The sequence below is a fragment of the Desmodus rotundus genome, chromosome 2 (assembly GCF_022682495.2).
Source record: "Desmodus rotundus isolate HL8 chromosome 2, HLdesRot8A.1, whole genome shotgun sequence".
NCBI lineage: Eukaryota > Metazoa > Chordata > Mammalia > Chiroptera > Phyllostomidae > Desmodus > Desmodus rotundus.
This window is the reverse complement of record NC_071388.1, coordinates 200,517,987-200,541,892: the sequence shown is the minus strand read 5'-3', so window position 1 is coordinate 200,541,892 and position 23,906 is coordinate 200,517,987. Positions and strand designations below refer to the sequence as shown.

Below are 23,906 nucleotides of genomic sequence, written 5' to 3'. Positions count from 1 at the left end.
TGGGCTTTGGGAGATTGGGAACTAGCACAAACATGTGTCTGGATACTGTTTTTTCTGTGCGTTTAATAAAGCCTATCCTCTCTGAAAAAGAGAAAAGTGATCAGATGTCCCACCAGCCTCCCAACACTCAGGATGAAAATGCCTATCATCTTTGACAACTGCCTTAACGACTACCCCAAACATCCAATCTGTTTTCAAAGTTCTTCATTTTCACCTCTGAGTTTATCTGCACCTTCATTTCCACCACCATGAACCTCACGCTGACCCTCATCATCTCATTTAGTCTGTTTCAGCAGACCCTGAACCAACCTACCACTGCCCAGGAGTTCCATTTTATCCGATTTCCTGGATCTGCTCAAGTTGCTTCATACCAGGTGCTCTTCATTATTAATGAAGTGAAGTCTAAATTCTCTGATTTGCCTTCAAAGTCATCCATGCGGGCCCTCAAAGTTGTGACATAATAACATTCAGCCCTACAGTTGAGTACTGAGTGCCTGCTATGTACGAAGTACATGGTACCAGATGATCTGAATGATTCTCACGTAAAGAGGACACTCTTCAAGGAGGTTGTAGTTGCCACTTCTTATAATGGCTATTATGATGGTTTCCAGGTGCTAAATGCTTTCTATGCTTCATCCCATTTACAGACAGGCCACGTGTTCCCTCTTCTCCAATCCGTCCGGAATGCCTGCTTTGCTTCATGACTTCCCCACCGTCGTTCATATAGTCCCAGGCTGGGAGTGACTTCCTCAGCCATCTTTATTTAATGCGTATTTGTTGCTTACTGCAGAACAGCAGTGAACAAATCACATAAATTCCCTACTTTCTGAGAACAAATGTAAACGTATCTGGTGATAGTTAAGAAAAAAGTAGGTTAAAAGAATCAGACTGACAAAGCCTCACCCCTTCTTGGAGGATGAAATTTCTGCGATCCTCCCCACTATGTGAAGTGTGTGGTAGGCTCTGTTCTGCAGTGAGGTCGGGGAGAGAGGGGCAGTGGGACTAATCCCATTCAAAACACCTGGTGGAGAACAACGACAATCGTGATGATAGCGAGTGTCTACTGAGCACTCAAACTATAAGCACTACCTGTTTAAAACCGCAGTGACTCAGTGATATGCTAGTGTTCCCATGTTACTGATACTGGAGACAGGAGGGAAGTTAAATAAGTTGTCAACGTTTACAATGGTGGGATGTGGCAGATCCGATTGAACCAAAGCAGTTCAGATCTAAGACCTAAACCAAGTGCCATTCCATGACTTGACCCACAAGATTTCAACGTGCTCCTGGCAAAAGATGGAGTAAAGTGAATGCTGGGTAGGCGCCCAACAAATTTCCATGTCAGTTACCTCCCTGTGTCCAATCTCTTCTCTTCTAACTCCAGCCGCCCAAACTACATGAGTGATCCGTTCAACATGAGGGTCCAACCCTGTCATCATTCTGATTAAACAATTCGATGGCACCCACCGCTGGAGAGAGCCCATCCTATACATTGCTCTGTAATGAAATTTATGAGGTGGGGTGTACCTTTACTGTCAGTTTAAGAAATCTTCTACACCACAGCTAAACACCTGTGATAGAAGGAAAGGTTTATTTTGTGACTTACTGTATTAGCCATTATGGAGCAAGACCTTATTGGATGTCACTGATAGTCTGCAAGGATATTTTGGTTTTGTCCACAGAAATCTGCCTTTGGGGAGGCATTATAGCCAAACCAGGGCAACTCAGAGAGGCAAAAGGGAGAATGGGGTTCAACACAAGGGCTTTGGAGCCAGAGTTTGGCATCCTGGCACTGAGACTGGGCTCCAGCTGCCTTCCTTGCAGCAATCTCAAGGGCAAATTGTGGAAAACACCTTCCTCATGGGGTTGTTGTGAGGATTGAATGAATTAATATGTTAAAGAGCTTAAAACAATGCCTACATAGAAATTCCTAAGAAAGTGATAATATTGTACATCATTCAAGTTCTCATTGTTCTGTACTTTAATTATATTTAGTTATAGTAGCTTAGTTCAAGTACTAATGCATGGGTTCATTTTTAAAAAACAACCAGTGTAAGAGAATATGGAAGAAAGAAAAGGTGATCCTCTCCCAGGGAACACCATTGCTAAGACTTCTTATTTGGCCTATTAGAATTTTCCTATGTATATAAAAACATACACGTGCTTTTCTTTAAAAATCATAAATGATGGCATTTATGATAATTTTGTACCTTGCCTTTTTTTCTTGTGGATTGTTCCATGGATCTACTGAATTATCTTTGCTAGCTATGCAGTATGTCAACAACATGTAAATGTGGTTAACTTCCCAACAGGTTCTCTATTAATGGACATGTATGTTATTTTCAGTCATCCTCTGTGATAAAATAACACTTCCATGAATATCTATGCATGATTATTTCTATAGAATTCATTTCCAGAAATGGAATTACTAGGTCAAATGGCATATGCCTTTGAAATTTTTATAGCTCTTGTTCAACCGCCTTCTGAAGAGGCTGAAAGAATTTATACTCCTACTCGGTTGTAGTATAGAGAAGTCATTTAACTACATTCTTTGTAAACCACTCAATTTTCTTAAGCCAGTTTTCTCACTGTCCCAGAAATCCCCAAGCTACATTCCTACCTCCTTGCCCATAACCTTGTTTTGCCCTGAGCCTAGAATTATGCTTCTTCTCATTTGTCTGAGTCCTACCCATCTGCATTAGTAGGACATGCTCAGTTGCAAATAACAAAACTCAAATGGAACTAGCTGAAGGAAGCCCTGTCTAGGTAGCTCAACTGGTTAGAGCATTGACTGGATGCATCAAGGTTGTGGGTTTGATCCCTGGTCATGGCACATACAAGAATCAACCAATTAATGCATCAGCCAATCAACTATAGTAAGTGGAACAACAAATTGATAATCCCCCCTCTTCCTCTCTCTGAAAATTAATCAATAAAAACTAAGAAAAAAAACTAGCTGAAGAAAAAAATAAAAGAGCAATTGAGGATAATAATGGAAAGGATTCTAGGTAATTCATAGGCTTAAAAGATGAGCTACAGATTCTAGGGCAGTGTCGAGGCCCTAGCACTGTGACCACACACACTCCTTTTAGTTTTCAACTCTGCACATCTCTCTATGACATAATCCTCTTCTGTGGTAGATTGGCAGGTCTCTTAACTGTCAAAACCATGAACGTTTACATAAAAGGTAGCAAACTGCAAACATGAAACTTCAAAAGGTGAAAAGTTGCACTGGCAACTTCTGGCTATCCCTACTTTTGGTGTCTTCTCATCCATCGTTACATGGAATTCAATGAAGTTCAGAAAGCACTGACTGAATGTCCAGAAGCAGCATTCCTCCCAAATATCATGGAGTCAGAGTTCCACTTTTATCCTTTATAGTAGGATCCTTTAAGTGAAAGTTATGCGGCAGCAATTCCATCTCTCCCCCCATCTACTTGACTAGAATGCTTTGGAAGCGCCCCTTCCTCACGCTCTCCGTGGTCCTGAACCACCCTGTAGTGCTCTGTGGTAGCGTCAGAGGAAATGTGATGAGGGTTGGTGGGGGTGGAAGGCGCGGGTTAGGAAACAGAAAGCGAAGAAGCTGCTGAAGGCGAAAAGGAAAAATGTTTGTTTTGTCAATGTTAAAATAATCTCAGTTACCAACAAAGAAACCACAATCAACCTTGGCGAAACCAAGAAAGAGCAAGCAATTTTGTGGGAAGCAAATATTCGTGTACACAAACCAGGTCACCTGGGGGAGTGGACAGATCACCACTGGGCAGAGGCAGGATGTGTCAGTTGCCGTTTGCAATTAATTTGTAACAAACTGTACAAAGACTTTATTTATTTTAAGTTTTATATCATGATGGGGAAATTTAGAACTAAAACAATAATAGAACCTCCCAGTACACAGAGAGGACTTAGACACTTGACCTCTCCACCTAGAGGTTAAACAAGCGTCTGAAACTCACATGGCTAAAACTCAATCCTGGTCTCCCCCATCACGCCTGCACCTGTTTACCCACAGTCTTCTAGTCTGTGGTAGTTTTTCTTAGTGACTACAGACTCTTTTCTATTGTTCCCATTAAAGAAGTATGGCCTAGGTTCCCGCCCCTTTCATCGGGCTGGGATTGGTGACTGCTTTGCGTACAGAGTCCGTACAGTAGAGCTGAAGCTCTGTGATTTCCGGGATGAGGCCATATGAGGCTGTGCCACCTTTGCCCTGTTCTCTTGGAACAGCCCCCTCGTGGTGTGTTTGCTCTTGAAATGCTCAGTCTGCAGACTCTCCTTGGAATTCAGCCTCCACGCCGTGAGAAGCTCTAGCCACATGGACAGACCAGATGTCAGTTTTCTGGTTGACTCAGCCTGTTGGTCATCCCAGCCCAGGTACCAGACACGTGAGTGAAGAAACTTCCAGATGATTCCAAGCCCTGGCTATTCAGTGCCCGTGCCCCCCTCCCCCCAGCTTTTCATGCCATCCCAGCCAGAGTCCAGACATCATGGAGCAGGGGCAAGCCACTCCCACAGTGTTCTGTCTGGATTCCTGACCCATGGAATACTAGAGCGTGATACAATGGTCAGTGCTTTAAGGTACGTCCTTCGGAGAGGCTTGTTAACCCAGGAATAGAAAACGGACACTTCATCTCAAGTGATGGCAACTTTATCTTTCCAGTTACACAAATTAAAAAACAAAATTTTTTTCTCATATCACATCCAAACCACCTACAAGTCCTGCTAACTCCACCTTCAAAATATATTCACAATTTGACCACTTCTTAGCATGTCCACTGATGGCTGCATCTCCATCTCTTGATTGGATTTGTTTCCTCTTCCCCAGCATTCTATTCGCAGTATAATTGCCAGAATGTGTCTTAAAACTATTGCCGATTGCGTTACTACTCTGTCAAACGCCCTCCAGTGGCTTCCTCTCTCATTCAGAGTAAAAGCCAAAGTCCTTAAAATGGCCCATGCGATCTCTGATGATTCCATCCACTGTTCTTTCTCCAGGGTCTCTTCTTCCTTTCCTCCCCCACTTCCCTGGGGCCACATTTCCTTCTGTACTGTTCCTGGAACATGCTAAGCATGCTCCTAACTGGGGACCTTTGCACTGGCTCTTCCTTCCGCATGGAACACTCTTCCATTTGGCCAGTTAGCTCACCTCCTTCAGATCTATACTCAATCTTACCATTTTGAACGAGGTTTACCTGGACCACCTATTTATAATTGCAACCTTCTGCTACCACCAGCACTCTTAATCTTTCTTATCTTTATTTAATTGTTTTTCTTTTCTCCCATAGCATTTATCAACTTTTAACATACTATATATTTTAATTGTGTAAGATGTTTGGTTTGATTGGCATTTGTCTTCTCTTACTATATAGAATGCAAGTTCCATGAGGGTAGGTACCTATTTTGTACTGCAAGTATCTCAAGCACCTGAAACAGTGACTGATACTTAGTAGATGAATGAATGAATGAGAATTAGCCCCTGAAAATTGGATTTCCTCATACTGGGAGAAATTTACGTTTGGTGAATTGGGAAATACAAAATAGCAACATTTTAAATGTCTCCTTTATAAAAGAGGATAGTTTCTTATTTAGCATGAAGCCAAAACTGATGCAAAAGCAGAATATACATTTAAAGAAATATATTTTAAATGCATGTACATCTATTTCACTTCTTTCCCCCAAACACTTTATACATAGTGCAAATCCAATGACATCAACTAAATATTCCAACAGAATAAAATTGGAAAATAATAAATGTCTATTCCTTTTAAGGAAAGAGTAACTGAATTGCTCTTAATTTGCCTTTCACCTGTATTCAGATTTCTGTTGTCAAGGTATATGGAAAACTTAAGTGTACAAAACTGCATTGCTAGGCAGGTACAGATTGGCTACGGCTTAAAGAAAAAGCAGTGGAGATATCACATATTTGGTTGGTAGCAGAAATAATATAATTTAAGTGAACTAGAATTCTTTGAAAGCTAGGTAAATTTCCTTCTTAGGAGAGTCTATGGATAGCACAGCCAGGGAACTAGAGATGGCTGTTGTTTGTTTCTGAAATCCTAAGTACTCACATAGTAAGGAAAGTCTAGGTCAAACTCTTTTCCAACTGTAGGTCGTGACCCCTTAATATGCTTGGAAATTAAGGTAGTAGGTCTCAGCAAGCATCAAAGGAAAAAGGCGGTGAGAGCCAGAGAGGGAGAGAGAAGGGAAGGAGAAAGAGCTGAGTGCACTGAAGGGAGTACAGGTAGGTTGTGTTTCAGTTGTGTATGTGTGTATATGTGTATGGAGCTTGAGGCACAACGTGTTTATGAATGTATGTTTACTATGGGTTACAGTCAATAGTTATTAAGGCACTGCAATAGAATGCTTCACACTAAAACGATTGATCAGACTTTTAACGAGTACTGCAGGTCAATCCACATGTATTTTATAATATCCTCATTTTAAAAATTTATGATTTTAGACATGGTCTAGTAAGTGGTTTTCAAATCTTAGCACACATTAAACTCGCAGAAGGGGTGGGGAAAGGGGCAAGTGCGCATTAACCTACAGAGTCTGATGTCGGATGCAGGAAGCCTTTAGTTTAACAGGCCTCCAGGTAACTATGATGTGGATGACCCTCCCTCGTGCGTGGAGCCATACCAGGCACCACCATAGGTAGCGATGTAATTGTGAATGTCTTGAGTTGAAATTAACTCATATGTTCCAAATCCACACATACAAATATTCCTAAACTTCTATCAGTTGTTTTCACTTTTTTTCCAAATAAAGGACCTTGAAGCCATGAGCCCTAGTTTGAGGAACTACTGAAGAAGAAGGAGAAGGAGAAGAAGGAAAAGAAGGAGGAGGAGGAGGAGGAAGAGGAGGAGGAGGAGGAGGAAGAGGAGGAGGAGGAGGAGGAGGAGGGGGAAGAGGAGGAGGGGGAAGAGGAGGAGGAGGAGGGGGAAGAGGACCTAACTGTTGACCTTGTGGTTAAGGGAGGGAGGTATGAGAAAAGTCGGGCTGTGTGTGACCCAGTGATTCTTTGTTAGTGAAGCCGACTAGTTTTGCTTCTACACTCTGACTACTGCATAAAGGGTATTGAACATTCATCATTACTGAAGTTATTATTAAAAAGCAAACAAGTAAAGTTAAAGAATTATTTTGAAGACAATTTTTGGTTATCAAATTTCAGAATGAGCGCACTGCGCCAAAAGACCCCTTGAAGATAATGGGCAGAATGAACAAGAGGTGTGATAATGTTGACAAATCCTTCTGGGCATCTGCCTTTCTACGTAAAACATATAGCTCCTTAAATACAAGAAGAAGCTGGGGGCTCTTTCTTTAGATTAAATGACCAAAAGAGGTGGTGGCATTATCTAAAATGACAACTTGACTGACAAACACCCAATCCTCATCAAAGAATGTAAAAAACAAATAACTAAGAATATAATAATTAAGGAAATCAAGAAAAAATTATATAATCTTTATTAAATTTTTCATTACCATTTAGTCCCCTTATACCTGCCTCCCCGCAGCAATCACCACACTGTTGTCCATGTCCATGAGTCCTTTTTCCTTTTTGCTCAATCTCTCCACCCACTAATCCCCCCCAATAGCTGTCATCTGCTCTCCGTCTATGAGTCTGTCTCTCTTTTTCTTGTTCATTCAGTTCGTTCATTAGATTCCACTGTGAGTGAAATCATGGTGTTTGTCTTTCTCTGACTGGCTTATTTCACTCAGTTTAACGTTCATCAGGCCTATCCATAGTGTCACAAAGGGTAAAATTTTCTTCTTTTTTACAGCTGAGTAGAACTCCATTGTGTAAGTGTCCCATAGTTGTTTTATCCACTCATCTACTGATGAACACTTGGGCTGCTTCCATATGTGGTGATTGTAAATAATGCTGCAACAAACATAGGTGTGTTTGTGTTCTTTCAAATTAGTGTTTTGGGTTCTTTCAGATATATTCCCAGAAGTGGGATTGTTGGGTCAAGAGGCAGATCCATTTTTAATTTTTTGAGTTATCTCCATACTGCTTTCCACAGTGGCTGTACCAGTCTGCAGTCCCACCAACAGTGCAAAAGGATTCCCCTCTCTCCACATGCTTGCCAGTACTTGTTGTTTGTTAATTTATTGATGATAGGTATTCTGACAGGTGTGAGATGATATCTCATTGTGGTTTTTATTTGCATTTCTCTGATGATTAGTGATGAGCATCTCTTCATATGTCTATTGGCGATCTGTATGTCCTCTTTGGAGAAGTGTCTATTTAGGTCCTTTGCCCATTTTTAATTGGGTTGTTTGTTTTTTTTGGTATTGAGTTTTGTAAGTACTTTATAAATTTTGGATATTAACTCCTCATCAGATGTGTCAGCAAATATGTTTTCAGATACACCTGAAAAGAAAGTATATTCTGTGAGTTGTCTTTTTATTTTGTTGATGATTTTTTTTGCTGTGCAAAAACTTTTTCATTTAATGAAGTCCTATTTGTTTATTTTTTTTTTCTTTTGTTTCCCTTGCCTTGGAAGATATATCCAATAAAAAATTTCTACAAGTAATGCCTGATATTTTGCTGCCTATTTTTTCTTATAGGATTTTTATGATTTTGGGTCTAACATTTGAGTCTTTGATCCATTTTGAATTTATTCTTGTGTGTGGCATAAGAAGGCAGTGTAGTTTCATTTTCCTGTACTATCTGTCCAGTTTTCCCAGCACCATTTATTGAATAGACTGTCTTTAGTGCATTGTATGTGCTTGCTTCCTCTGTTGAATATCAATTGACTACAAAGGTGTGGGTTTATTTCTGGGCTCTTGAAACTGTTCCACTGAAGTATGTGTCTGTGTTTATGCCTGTACTGGGCTGTTTCGATTACTATGGCCTTGTAGTGTAGTTTGACATTAGCTAGGTAGTGTGATTCCTCCAACTTTGTTCTTCTTTTTCAGGATCGCTATTGCTATGCGGGGCCTGTTGTAGTTCCATATAAAGTTTTGAAATATTTGTTCTAGTTCTGTGAAATACATCATTGGAATCTTGACAGGAATTGTGTTGAGTCTATAGATTGCTTTGGGTGATGTGGACATTTTAATGATGTTGATTCTTCCTATCCATGTACATGGTACATGCTTCCACTTATTTGTATCTTCTATTTCTTTCTTCTGTGTCTTATAATTTTCTGAGTACAGGTATTTTACGTCCTTAGCGAGGCCTATTCCTAGGTATTTTATTCTTTTTGAAGCAATTATGAATGGGATTGTTTTCTTAATTTCTTTTTGTTAGTTCTTTATTGGCATATAAAAATACAACTGATTTCTGAATATTAATTTTGTATCCTGCTACTTTGCTGAATTCATTGATCAGTTCTAGTAGTTTCTTGGTAGGATCTTTGGGGTTCTCTATGTACAGTATCATGTCATCTGCAAATAAAGGCAGTTTTACGTCTTCCTTTCCAATATGGGTGCCTTTTATTTCTTCTTCTTGCTGATTGCTGTGGCTAGGACTTCCAGTGCTATGTTGAATAAGAGAAGTGAAAGTGACATCCTTGTCTTGTTCCTGATCTTAAGGGGAACACTTCTAGTTTTTGCCAGTTGAGTATGATGCTGGCAGTGGGTTTGTCATATATGGCCTTTATTATGTTTACGTATGTTCCTTCTGTTCCCATTTTGCTAAGACTTTTTATCATAAATAGGCTCTGGATTTTATTGGAAGCTTTTTATGCATCTATTGATATAATCATGTGGTTTTTCTCCTTCAGTTTGTTTATGTGGTGAACAACATTTATTGGTTGTGAATGTCATGTCATCCTTGCATTCCCAGAATAAACCCATTTTATCATGGTGAGAGATCTTTTTGATGCATTGCTGTATTTGGTTTGCTGATATTTTGTCGAAGACTTTAGCATCTATGTTCATCAATGATATTGGCCTATAACTTTCTTTCTTTGCAGTGTCTTTATCTGGTTTTGGAATTAAGATAATGCTGGCCTCATAAAATGAGTTTGGGAGCCTTCCCTCCTCTTGAATTTTATGAATTAGTTTGAGAAGAACTATTCCGAGTTCTTCTGAGACTGTTAGGTAAAATTCACCTGTGAAGCCACCTGGTCCGAGGCTTTTGTTTGTTGTGAGGTTTTTTTATTACCACTTCAATTTCATTAGGTGTAATCTGTCTATCAGATTCTCTGATTCTTCCAGATTTATTTTTGGAAGATTATATGTTTTTAGGAATTTATCCATTTCATCCAGGTTGTCCAGCTTGCTCACATATAACTGCTCATAATATTTTCTTACAATCCTTTGTATTTCTTTGGTGTTAGTTGTTATTTCTCTTCTTTCATTTCCGACTTTATTTATTTGGGTCCTTACTCTTTTTTTCTTGATGAGTCTGGTTAGTTTGTCAATCTTGTTTATCTGTTCAAAGAACCAGCTCTTGGATTCATTGATTTTTTGTATTATTTTTTTAGACTCTATTTCATTTATTTCTGCTCTGATCTTAATTATTTCCTTCCTTCTACTCACATTGGACTTTACTTTTCTTTTACAAGTTCCTTTAAGTGTGAAGTTAGATTGTTTATTTGAGCTTTTTCTTATTTTTTGAGATAGGCCTGTAATGCTACGACTTTCCCCCTTAGGATTGCTTTGCCTGTGTCCCACAGATTTTGGATTGTTGTGTTCTCATTTTCATTTGTTTCAAGGTATCTTTTGATTTCTTCCTTGATCTCATTGTTGACCCATTCATTGTTTAATAAGATGTTATTTAGTTTTCATGTCTGTGTGTGTTTTTCAGTGTTCTTCTTGCAGTTTATTTCTAGTTTCATAGCATCAAGGTCAGAGAAGTTGCTTGGTGTGATTTCAATCTTCTTAAATTTATTGAGATTTGTTTTGTGTCCTAGCATGTGGTCTATTCTAGAAAACATTCTATGTGCTCTTGAGAAGTATGTATATTCTGTTGCTTTGGGGTGAAATGCTCTGAAGATATCAATTAAATCTATTTGATCTAGTGTGTCATTTAAGGCTTTGTCTCCTTGTTGATTTTCTGCCTGGAAGATCTAGCCATTGACATCCACTGGGTGTTAAAATCCCCAACTATGACTGCATTTCTGTCAGTCTCTCCCTTTATGTCCATCAAGATTTGCTTTACACATTTAGGTGCTCCTATGTTGGGTGCTTAAATGTTTAATAGGGTTATATCCTCTTGGTGGATTGTTCCCTTTATCATTATGTAGTGTCCTTCTTTGTCTCTTAATATAGCCTATGTTTTAAAGTCTATTTTATCTGATATAAATACTGCTACTCCAGGTTTTTTATCCTTTCCATTTACATGAAATATCTATTTCCATCCCTTTATTTTAGTCTGTGTGTATCTTTTGATCTGAGGTGCATCTCTTGGAGGCAGCATATATATGGCTCTTGTTTTCTTATCCATTCAGCTACCCTGCCTTTTGTTTGTAGCAGCTAAGCCATGTACATTTATGGTGATTATTGATAGATAGTAGGTAGTGGCATTTTTATTGTTAAACAGTTTTCCTCTGGGTTTTCCCCCTTTCTCTTCTTCTTCTTCTTCTTAAAGCAAGACCTTTAACATTTGTTGCAGTATTGGTTTGGTGTTAACAAACTCCTCTAGCATTTTCTTGTCTGGGAAGCTCCTGATTTCTCCCTTGATTTTACACAGTAGCCTTGCTAGGTAAAGTAGCCTTGGTTGTGGGCCATTGTTTTTCATCAGCTTGAATATTTCATGCCACTCCCTTCTGGCCTGAAATGTTTCTGATGAGTAATCAGATGACAGTTTAATTGGTGCCCCTTTTAGGTAACCACCTGCTTTTCTCTTGTGTCTATTAGGATTCTCTCCTTGTCTTTAAGTCTTGCCATTTTAATTATGATGTGTCTTGGTGTAGGCCTTTTGGGTCTAACTTGTTAGGGACTCTCTGAGCTTCCTGGATTTGTGTGACTTTTTCCTCCACCAGATTAGGGAAGTTTTCAGGTATTATTTCTTCAAATTTGTCCTTGATCCCTTGGTCACTCTATTCTCCTTCTGGTATTCCCAAGATGTGGATGTTGTCATGCTTCATGTTGTCCAAGATGTTTCTTAAGCTCTCCTCATTTAAAAATTTCTTTTTTCTTATTCTTCTCTCCCTGATTGTTTTTTCTACCTTGTCTTGTACATCACTGATTCGAGCCTCTGCTTCATCTAACCTGCTGTTTATTCCTTCCAGTGTATTATTTATGTCAGATGTTGCATTCTTCATTTCTGACTGATCCCTTTTTTTGGTTTCTATGTCTCTTTTCATGCTGTTGAGTATCCTTATAATCATTGCTCTAAATTGTCAATCTGATAAATTGCTTACTTCCATTTCATTTAGTTCTTCTGGAAAATTCTCTTGTCCTTTCATTTGGAGTGTATTTTTTGTCTTCCCATCTTGGCTGCATCTTTGAATTTTCTGCCTTAGATGCTAAAATAATCAGCCATGAAACGATGTGTTTTTAATCTAATCAATCTGTGAACAGCACTCAAGCTTAAGCACCACAGGGTGGGGCAGGTAATTCCTGTGGGCGGGGCTATTGCTTCCCCTCAGGCTGACCCCACTCAGAGGGTGGTGGTCTGCCTGAGCAAGATGGCTGTTGCAGTATGGGGAATAACTTGGCACAGGGATCCTGGAGGCTGCTCTCTCAGTTCTCTCTCCAAAGCTGGTTTCCCCAGTCTCTCCTTAAACGTCTCTAGACGACTCTGCCCTCCCTTTGCCATAGCCCAGGGTAAGTGGCTGCAAATGAAAATTTATTTAAAATGCTCTCTGTGTCTCCAGCTTTCTGTCCCTGGCAGAGTGAAACCCTGCTGCTTTTCGCAGCTGGATGTTACCTGGGTGCTTTTCAGGCTTTGGTGCTATATGCTGGGGAGCCCAGCTTGGGGTTTAAATCCCACGCTTCTCAGGGCGACCTGCACCCGGTGGCCACTGAAATAGCCCTGTAGTTCTCCAGTTCAGGCAGCCCTCTTGCGTCTCCTCTGCACCCCCCGCCGGTCATACCGTGCTGAAGTATTTTCTTTTGTTTGTGGTTGTAAGGCTTCTCTCCAGCTAGGGCTCAGATGGTTATTCAAGCTGATTTCTCTACAATTTAGTAGTAATTCCAGATTGGTCCTGGGAGGAGGTTAGTGTAGTTTTCATTTATTTCTCCACCATCTTAGCTATTCCTCAAGAAAATTTTAAAAAAACAGAAAAAGTAAGTCTTTTAGATATGTCAATTATTAGGGACTATCTAAAAAATTATCAATCAGGAAAATTTATAAAATGGAAAATTAAATACTGGCACTGAGTATTGAATCCAACCTCATTCACCTGTTTACTTCATGCTTTATTCTAAAGTCAGTGAATATTTTAAAATTTTCTATTGAGGGTATGAGTTTTTGTGAAATCCTATTAGATCTCAGTGCATTTGTTTTCCTTGAGTTCTCTAGGAGAGATGGAGGATGAAATTAAGATGAGCATAGAACTGGATTCCTAATACCCGATTTCCAACAATTGATTTTTCTCAAAGGTGCTGAACCTCACCAGGTGTGGGTCATTGCTTACTCCATCTAGTTGTAGTAAACAGGCCACAGGCAGAGACTTCTGTTTACTGGGTAAGGCTGGGTATTCCCCAGTTCCCAAGGTATTTAATTAAACATTTTCCTTTGTGCCTAAGTCAATGATTATTAAATTTTAGTGTTAACGAGAATCTCTTGGAATGCTGCTTAAAATGCAGATGGTGTGTGTGTGTGAGTGTTGGAGGGGGGAGGTTATCATTTTCTAAAAGACCGTGGTTCAGTAGGACTTGGATGTAGCCAGAACTCTGCATTTTCAATCACACCTTGGAAAACACTAACGCAGATGTTTAAGAAAAAATAACTTTTCACACTTGTCAGAAAGATTTGATACCTCTGACTGAAGAGAGAGCAGCCCCAACGCAATAATGCCTCAGTTAAGTAGGTTTGATTGCTGTTCTTCTGTTGCTGCGCACATAACCCGAGAATGTACAGAGCCTCCGCATGTTTCACAGCGCCGTGCCACCGAACCTCTCCACGAATCCTCAGTCACTCAGAGCTGTGCCGGTGAAAGGCTGGTGCCCGCCCCCGCCCAGCAGAATCAGCATCGCCAGGAGGGAGGTAAAAATGCAGACCCTCAGCCTGCCCTAGACCTTCTGGAATCGGAACCTGAATGTTATTAACGAGATCTTCAGGTTTAAAAAGCATGGACCTAACAGGTTCTCAGGCCAAACATGACTTTCCAGCCCACTTTTAATTTCATTATGTCACATTTTTTAAATCCGAAAGCAAGAAGTTTTTTTTTTAAAGATTTTATTTATTTTTAGAGAGGGGAAGGGGGAGAGGGATACATTGTGTGGTTGCCTCTTGCGCGCCCCCTACTGGAGACATAGCCTGCAACCCAGGCATGCGTGCTGACTGGGAATCAGCTGGGGACCCTTTGATTCACAGGCTGGCACTCTATCCACTGAGCCACAACAGCCAGGGCAGAATTTTTTTAATTACAAGGGAAAACAACGTTTTTAAGGGGAAAGGCACCTATGGGCTCCTAAATGGCACTGTCTGTAATTGATTTTAAATGAGAAGGCAGTTGATGGTTTGGGGATCTCATTTGCCCTGTGCCTACTTTTGTATCAAAGAAATCACAACCCTTGATAATTGTATCCACTTGTCCTGCATCTTCACTGAAAAGCTTCTTGTGAGCCTAATCATGTCTTAAATATCTAAATCCTCAGTGCCTAGCCTAATGCCTACCCCAGGATGGTGCTTCAAAACATTGAAATGGCAACAAATAAGCAAGTGAACAGCCAATCACTTATCTGAGTTACACCCACCCTTCAAGTTCAAGCTTAAGGCTCCTCTCCTTCATAAAGATTTCTTCAGTTATGTCATCCACCATAATCTCCACCTGCTGTAATTTACCACTTATTTGAGATTTAATACACACACAGGGGACTTTATTTATCAATTATCTTTATTTTGTATCTCTCTTATTACCCCATTCAAGCTGTAAAAAGCTGTCTCTTTTTATGTATTTCGTACTGCCTTGCAGAGTAAGCATTCAAGTATGTTACAACTAAACTATCTTAAAATAAAAATAGACATTAAAATGAGAAAATGTACAAGCTTTAATTTTCCTTCAAGCACCATTCTAAATTGCCAAAATTAATTCTAGAGATGACAATATTTAAATAGCTCCCCCAGCTGTGACCTATTTATCTTGACTAAAACATCTGTTTTGATATACGAAATACTTTCTAAATTTCAAATGGTTAGTTACACAGTTAGCCAACTCAATTCTAATTTCTGCTAGGACAGTAATTTATATTTATCTATGTTGACTGTATTTAAAATGTTTATAACAGATCAATTCATAATCAGAATAAGTTTATAGCTAGAGATCGCTTCAGGGACATATGTAGTAACTTATAAAGTCTATATGATGTACCTCCTAGCATCACAGACCAGTATTTCCATTAAAAAAAAAAATCCCCACCCAAGGACATGCGTATTGATTTTAGAGAGAAGGGAAGGGAGGGAGAGAGTGAAACTTCGATGTGAGAAACATCAGTCCGTTGCCTCTCCTACATGCCCCACTGGGAGGAGCTCTGGAATCCACAACCTAGGCATGTGCCCTGCTGGGTGTCCAACCAGCTACCTTTTGGTTTCCCCGACAACGCTCAGACAAACCAACAGAGCCACACCGGCCAGGGCCAATATTTCCATTTTAAAATTAATTGCAGACATATTGCTCAATAGTGTACCCCTGGCATAAGAAGTTTTAACTTCTGGAATCATAACTGCATGTGTGAGTATCAACATAGATGTTCCAGTGTGTTGATGAATCGGGTTTTTTTTAGCTCTCCTTAAGTTTTAAAATGCACTGCAGTCTATTACACAAACCACCGCTAACCATCCTATAGATGGCAGCATTGAGCAATACTTGGGACTAGGTGGCTTTTCGATTTCTGTGAGCTAGTAGTAAATTTTTCATACAGTGTATGTACCATTACAGTACACCACAAGGCTAATTTAGTGTAAGGTGACAGGATAATACTTGTACCTGCTTACATTACTTCACTTAGATTCCACAAACACATCTCTTTCTAACTGTATATTACTGCGCCAAACGTGCACTTCCAGAGTTATCTCAACCCATTAATAAAAATATGCAGAGAACAAATGAACCTCCTATAGTATAGTTACAATACATATTAACCACCTTTAACGTTGGCAGTAAAACATCAGCAAGCAGGAAGAAATGACAATATCTAATATCCTATGTCCTACGACCAATGATTGTCTTCCACGTGAAACCCATTGGTCTGAACAGAATTTGTCACTAAATCTGGGCTATTTCATGATTTCTAGCCAATATATTAGCCACTGAAATTGAGTTTTAAAGTAAGAATCCTTTTCCACTGAGACACTTTTTAAAAAGCTTTTATAATCATTTCTTTTACATGATCAAAATCCTAACCTTTGTGGAAAGGTTGTTGTAGAATATTTGCAAATTAAATTGGTCTTCCTGCCCTCTCCTTTTAGGAAAGAGTCCAATATTTTGTTTTCCACGGAGGCAAGTTCCTTTTATTTAGCGTTTCTTTTTTTCTGTGGCGGGGTTGGGGGTGTCATTTGAAAAGTAAGTCTATGGATTTAGATCGTTTTCCTATGAAGTATGAAATAACCTCCACCCTGCGCTAAACATTTGACCTGTGAAAAGCCCTTTGGTCTTAGATTACATTGTTACTAGTCAACAACCTTTTATCTCTTTCTTGCCAAGGGTGAAATACCACAGTTACACTTCACTGCTAACTTCCTGCTTCCCTGCTGCACCCACCCCTCCTCTGCTCCGCGTAAAGCAGGCTGTACCCCCAGAATCTCGGTCCCTGCTATTGCCGCCTCGTTACCAGTTCCATACGCGCTGTTCATAGCTCTGCTGTAGTGGGCACGTGCCCACATCACCAAGCTGTCAGAGGGAGAGAGGGCAAGCTTTCAATTCAACACTGTGTACACAAATTATAGATTAACCAGGTTTAGATGAGGTTGCGTGATGGCAGGGAACAAAAGGGTGAAAGGAGAAATGAGAGGCTCCCGGGCTTTGGTTGGGGAGCTCCCCTTTGCAGATGCCAAGTCCCGGGAATTCACGCATCACACGCTGCTGAATGGCGCCTACGGTTCTTTTTAATTTATTATTTTTTTCCTACGCTTCGCAACCTACCTTGGTACCCCTACCATCTCTCCCCACCTCCCCTCTTGCAATGCAAGGCTTGAAAGACGGGGAGACTCACCAATCAGCAGGCTTCCCCAAGAAACTCCTCCCGCCCCTCACCCCGCATCAGGCCCAGGCGCGCTTCTCTGCAGCCCAGCCTGGCCGGCCATTGAGCGTGCCCAGCGCTTCTTCTGCTGCGCTTTCCCTGCCAGCGTCCCGCAGTGCCAGAGAGCTGGTGGCGGACGAGGGTCTCCCGTGCATAGAGAGGGGATGGAAACCGCAGATGGCCAGGAATGATGTGGAAAAATAAGATAGCATTAAACGGAGTGTCAGTCATCTTTGCAGGGTCCTCGATGCCAGCTGGGCAAACGGGACAACGGCCCGTTTATAGGTCAGCTTAAAAAAAAACAAACTTTGGGGAGCGTTTGCTTGTGGTAACTGATACTGCAAGTAGGCTGCTAACCTGTTCTCGGGAAGTACCCATGTTCCTGTACAACCGAGCTGGCACCATCCCTGTTCTTTCTCGGTTATCCTTGTAGTCAAGGGTAAAAATGCTACGGGCGGTTCAATGGGTGTGGAAGCTGTGTGTGAAACCAATACTTAAGCCAATATTTACACATTAGGCCTTATGAATCCCTGTAGGTCCCTGACAAATTTTTAAATCTTAAATAGATGTCGCAATATGTTAAGGGGCATGTGATTTCCTTCCCGTGCCTTCACCCCTAGGTGTGAATGAATCCCCACCCCTCGCCAGGATGGGAGGGAAGAAGCTGTAATATTTATATTTTCTCCCTAATTGATCAGCAGCTATAACGCCACAGTGCGGGGTGGGGGTGGGGGGATGTTGAGGGTGCTTCCCAGGGATCCCTGTGCTCTTTTCGGAGTGACCAGAATCTCCCAATCTCTGCCCGTGGGCGTCCATCTGCTTATATGAGATACCTTCCCGCAGCAAATGCGGGGATTCCAAGGAGCAGGCTGGCCCTCAAGTCCCTTAGGAGACCTTATAAAAATTCAGATCTCCTCACTATGGCCTATCACCCCGAAATTGAAATGCAGCTTTTATATTCCCTGGAGAGAAAGCCTTGAGCAGAAACCTCTCTCCCGAGAGGTCGATCTTACCTGTTAGGTAAGCTGCAGCCCAACTCGCGCGCCCCCTCCTCCCCGGGCCCTCCCACTCCCGGCTGTGTAGCCGCAGTGCATCCCCGACCCCCCTCCCCAACTTCTGGGTCTTCCCGAGCTGGCCCCCACCCCCAGCCGTTTTCCCAGACTCCCCTGTGCTTTTGGGTAGCCACCCAAACACCCCGCCTGCGCCCGCAGCGGGGATTCCTGCGGGCTGGGGGCACCCGGGGAGGAAAGCTGTGCATCCGTGCGGGCTGCCGCGAAGGGGCGCTGGCCGAGCGCTGCAAGGAGGCCAGGCGCGGGCGCTGCGGCAAGGCTGGGGGGCGGAGAGGGGCGGGCGCTGGGCGGGCTCGGCCAGGAATGTAGAGACCCAGGCGGGAGCCTCCCGGTGGCGGCGGACGGGCTGCGGAGCGCAGAGGCTCCGTCACGTGTTTTTCTCCTCGGAGTGAGACGGCGGCGCGGTCGGAGGGGGCCGGCGCTGGGAGCCAGACGCCGCCGCTTGTTTTGGTTGGGGCTCTCGGCAACTCTCGGAGGAGGAGGAGGAGGAGGAGGAGGAGGAGGAGGGGGGGGGGGGAGAGGAGGGGAGAAGTAACTGTAGCGGCAGCGCCTCCCGGGGAAGAGGCGTCTTCCCCTAGTCCTTCCCAAACCTACTCCCTCGCCTCCCGTCCTTGTCCCCTCTACTCCTCCCCTGCCGACTGGAGTGAGGGTCAGGGATGTGTCAGTCCCTCTGGCCCGTCCCCAGCTACCCCGGTTGCTTAGTAGCGTTTTGCGTGGAAAAGCCACTTTCTCCGCCCGCCGAGATGGGCCCGAGTGGGGGCTGCAGAGGACGCGCCCGCGGGCGGCAGCAGCAGCAACAGCCGCAGCGCCGCGGTCTCTGCGCTTGAGCTGGTATTTGGGCGGCTGGTGGCGGCGGGGGCGGTGAGGGGGTGGGAGGAGGCGGAGGAGGAGGCGGAGGGAGAACCCCGTGCAACGTTGAGATTTGGCAGCTCGCCTCCCCCTGCCCAAGGATATTTAATTTGCTTCGGGAATCGCTACTTCCAGAGGGGAACTCCGCAGAGAAGGCGAGCGCTCCTGGAGGGGCAACCTGGGGACCTCAGGCTGCCGCCGCCTGCCTGCTCGGGACTCCAGCCCAGGGGGCGAGAGATGCATCTACGCTCCTTCCCGGAGACTTGGCTCTGGGAGGATCCGGGCTACACTCCCTCCGGACGCACAGCCTCTTCCCCGGGCATGAAACGCCCGTAAACTCCGGTTGGGGCTATCTCCTTGGCGCAGCCACTGCGTCCCTCTGCAGCCGCCCCTCCCAGGCGAAGGGGGGCGGCGTGGATTTCGGAGTCGAGGTTTCGGCCGCCTCCAGCCCTGTTTGCATGCGCGGGGCCGCGGCGAGGAGCCTCCGCCCCTCACCGGGTGGTTTTTCGGCGCCTCCCTCTGCTCGGCAGCGGTGGCGGCGGCAGCATGGCGAGCCCTCCGGAGACCGACGGCTTCTCGGACGTGCGCAAGGTGGGCTACCTGCGCAAACCCAAGAGCATGCACAAGCGCTTTTTCGTGCTGCGGGCGGCCAGCGAGGCAGGGGGCCCCGCGCGCCTGGAGTACTACGAGAATGAGAAGAAGTGGAGGCACAAGTCGAGCGCCCCCAAACGCTCGATCCCCCTCGAGAGCTGCTTCAACATCAACAAGCGCGCAGACTCCAAGAACAAGCACCTGGTGGCCCTCTACACCCGGGACGAGCACTTCGCTATCGCAGCGGACAGCGAGGCCGAGCAGGACAGCTGGTACCAGGCCCTCCTGCAGCTGCACAACCGCGCCAAAGCCCACCACGATGGGGCTGCGGCCCCCGGGGCGGGAGGTGGCGGAGGCAGCTGCAGTGGCAGCTCTGGCCTTGGCGAGGCAGGGGAGGACTTGAGCTACGGGGACCAGCTCCCAGGACCCGCGTTCAAAGAGGTCTGGCAGGTGATCCTGAAACCCAAGGGCCTGGGTCAGACAAAGAACCTGATCGGTATCTACCGCCTCTGCCTGACCAGCAAGACCATCAGCTTCGTGAAGCTGAACTCGGATGCCGCGGCAGTGGTGCTGCAGCTGATGAACATCCGGCGCTGTGGCCACTCAGAGAACTTCTTCTTCATCGAGGTGGGCCGGTCCGCAGTGACCGGACCTGGGGAGTTCTGGATGCAGGTGGATGACTCGGTGGTGGCCCAGAACATGCACGAGACAATCCTGGAGGCCATGCGGGCCATGAGTGATGAGTTCCGGCCTCGCAGCAAGAGCCAGTCTTCCTCCAACTGCTCCAACCCCATCAGTGTGCCCCTGCGCAGGCACCACCTCAACAACCCTCCGCCCAGCCAGGTGGGGCTGACCCGCCGCTCACGCACGGAGAGCATCACTGCCACCTCTCCAGCTAGCATGGTGGGCGGGAAGCAGGGCTCCTTCCGTGTCCGCGCCTCCAGCGACGGTGAAGGCACCATGTCCCGCCCGGCTTCGGTGGACGGCAGCCCCGTGAGTCCTAGCACCAACAGGACCCACGCCCACCGGCATCGGGGCAGCTCCCGGCTGCACCCCCCACTCAACCACAGCCGCTCCATCCCCATGCCTTCGTCTCGCTGCTCGCCTTCAGCCACCAGCCCCGTCAGTCTGTCTTCGAGTAGCACCAGTGGCCACGGCTCCACGTCTGACTGCCTTTTCCCGCGGAGATCTAGTGCTTCTGTGTCCGGTTCCCCCAGCGATGGCGGTTTCATCTCTTCCGATGAGTATGGCTCCAGTCCCTGCGATTTCCGAAGTTCCTTCCGCAGTGTCACCCCGGATTCCCTGGGCCATACTCCTCCAGCCCGCGGAGAGGAGGAGCTGAGCAACTACATCTGCATGGGAGGCAAGGGGGCCGCCACCCTCGCCGCCCCCAATGGCCACTACATTTTGCCTCGGGGTGGCAATGGTCACCGCCACCTCCCAGGCGCTGGCTTGGGCACGAGCCCAGCCCTGGCTGGGGAGGAAGCGGCCAGTGCTGCAGATCTCGATAATCGGTTCCGAAAGCGGACTCACTCTGCTGGCACATCCCCCACCATTTCCCACCAGAAGACCTCATCCCAGTCGTCAGTGGCTTCCATTGAGGAATATGCAGAGATGATGCCTGCCTACCCACCAGGAGGTGGCAGTGGAGGCCGCCTGCCCGGCTACCGGCACTCCGCCTTCGTGCCCACCCAGTCCTACCCTGAGGAGGGTCTGGAAGTGCACGCCACGGAGCGTCGTGGAGGCCACAGCCGCCCAGACACCTCCACCCTCCACACTGATGATGGCTACATGCCCATGTCCCCAGGGGTAGCCCCAGTGCCCAGCAGCCGGAAAGGCAGTGGGGACTACATGCCCATGAGCCCCAAGAGTGTGTCTGCCCCGCAGCAGATCATCAACCCCATCAGACGCCACCCCCAGAGAGTGGACCCCAATGGCTACATGATGATGTCCCCCAGCGGCAGCTGCTCCCCTGACGCTGGGGGCGGGCCCAGCGGCAGCAACAGTGCTGCCCCTCCTGGGAGTAGCTATGGGAAAATGTGGACAGACAGTGTTGGGGGCCATCACTCTCACGCCCTGCCACACCCCAAACTCCCTGTGGAGAGTAGCGGTAGCAAGCTCTTGTCTTGTACAGGTGACTACATGAACATGTCTCCAGTGGGGGACTCCAACACCAGCAGCCCTTCTGACTGCTACTACGGCCCTGAGGACCCCCAGCACAAGCCAGTTCTCTCCTACTACTCATTGCCAAGGTCCTTTAAGCACACCCAGCGCCCGGGGGACCCGGAGGAGACCGCCCGGCACCAGCACCTCCGCCTTTCCTCCAGCTCTGGTCGCCTTCTCTATGCTGCAGCCACTGAAGATTCCTCTTCCTCTACCAGCAGCGACAGCCTGGGTGGGGGATACTGTGGGGTGAGGCCTGAGCCTGGCCTCCCGCATCATCTCCACCATCAGGTCCTGCAGCCGCATCTGCCTCGAAAGGTGGACACAGCTGCACAGACCAACAGTCGCCTGGCTCGGCCCACGAGGCTGTCCCTGGGGGACCCCAAGGCCAGCACCTTACCTCGGGCACGAGAGCAGCAGCAGCCGGCCCTGCCGCACCCTCCAGAGCCCAAGAGCCCAGGGGAATATGTGAATATTGAGTTTGGGAGTGATCAGCCCGGCTACTTGTCTGCTCCCATGGCATCCCATAGCTCGCCTTCTGTCAGGTGTCCATCCCAACTCCACCCAGCTCCCAGGGAGGAAGAGACGGGCACTGAAGAGTACATGAACATGGACCTGGGGCCTGGCCGGAGGGCCACCTGGCAGGAGAGCCCTGGGGTCCAGCCTGGAAGAGTGGGCCCTGCACCTCCGGGGACTGCTACCATGTGCAGGCCTACCCGGGCAGTGCCTAGCACCCGGGGTGACTACATGACCATGCAGGTGGGTTGTCCCCATCAGAGCTACGTGGACACCTCTCCAGTTGCCCCTGTCAGCTATGCTGAAATTCGGACGGGCATTGTGGAGGAGGCGAGCCTTCCTGGGGCCACAGCGGCGGCTCCCTCCTCATCCTCAGCAGCCTCTGCTTCCCCTACTGCGCCTCAAGGAACGGGGGAGGTGGGGGCCTGCTCTTCCCTGCTGGGGGCCCCACAGGGACCCGGGGGCCTGAGTGCCTTCACTCGGGTGAACCTCAGCCCCAACGGCAACCAGAGTGCCAAAGTGATCCGAGCAGACCCGCAAGGGTGCCGGAGGCGGCATAGCTCTGAGACCTTCTCTTCTACACCGAGCACCCCCCGGGCAGGCAACTCAGTGCCCTTCACTGGGGGGGCTGCAGGAGGGGGCAGCAGTGGTGGCGGCAGCAGCACTGAGGATGTGAAACGTCACAGCTCTGCTTCCTTTGAGAACGTGTGGCTGAGGCCTGGGGAGCTCGGGGGAGCCCCAAAGGAGGAGCCTGCTCAAGTGTGTGGGGCTGCTGGGGGGTTGGAGAACGGTCTCAACTACATAGACCTGGATTTGGTCAAGGACTTCAAGCAGCGCCCCCCTCAAGTGCAGCCTCCCGCACCCCCGCCCCTGCATCAGCCCCTGGGCAGCAAAGAGGGCAGCTCCAGCAGCCGCTCCAGCGAGGATTTAAGCGCCTATGCCAGCATCAGTTTCCAGAAGCAGCCAGAGGATCTCCAGTAGCTCTACTGGACATCACAGCAGGTGCGTTCTATGGTGACAAAGTCAGAAGACAAAATCGCTTTTAACCTTGTGCTTGAATTCTCTTCACCTTTGCCTCTGGCCCTTCTATCTTATTTCTGCTTCTTCCTTAGGGAGTGAACTCTGGTGGGGGCATGGGGCGGGGAGGTCAGGGCACACAGGGTGCGCACCCCAGGGCAACCAACACCTGGCTGATAGTCCTGTGGGAGCGGTCTCCTGGGAGGGCTGTTGCATTTGAGGTTCCCAACTGTAGTGTTTTCTAAACATACATTCTACAACACCACTTCTGAGGTTTGTGAAGTTCATGTATAAGAACCTTGATCTCTTTATTGAAGTTTACTTTTGACTATGTATTTAGGAGCCTCCCTGGAAGGGACACTTCTTCTACAAAAATATTGGTTAGAACAGAGCCAAAACCTTCAC

At 46.1% G+C, this 23,906-nt stretch overlaps 1 protein-coding gene across 1 annotated transcript in view; it reads left to right on the top strand.

Annotated features, from left to right (window-relative positions):
• The first annotated feature begins 18,881 nt into the window (after window positions 1-18,881).
• Window positions 18,882-23,906, top strand: part of IRS1 (insulin receptor substrate 1) — a 56,458-nt gene continuing 51,433 nt past the window's right edge. The window contains exon 1 of the mRNA XM_024564115.3: window positions 18,882-23,486. Coding sequence (XP_024419883.2) covers window positions 19,761-23,465 — 3,705 coding nt within the window. The 5' untranslated portion in view covers window positions 18,882-19,760 and the 3' untranslated portion in view covers window positions 23,466-23,486. The remainder of the gene's footprint in view (window positions 23,487-23,906) is intronic.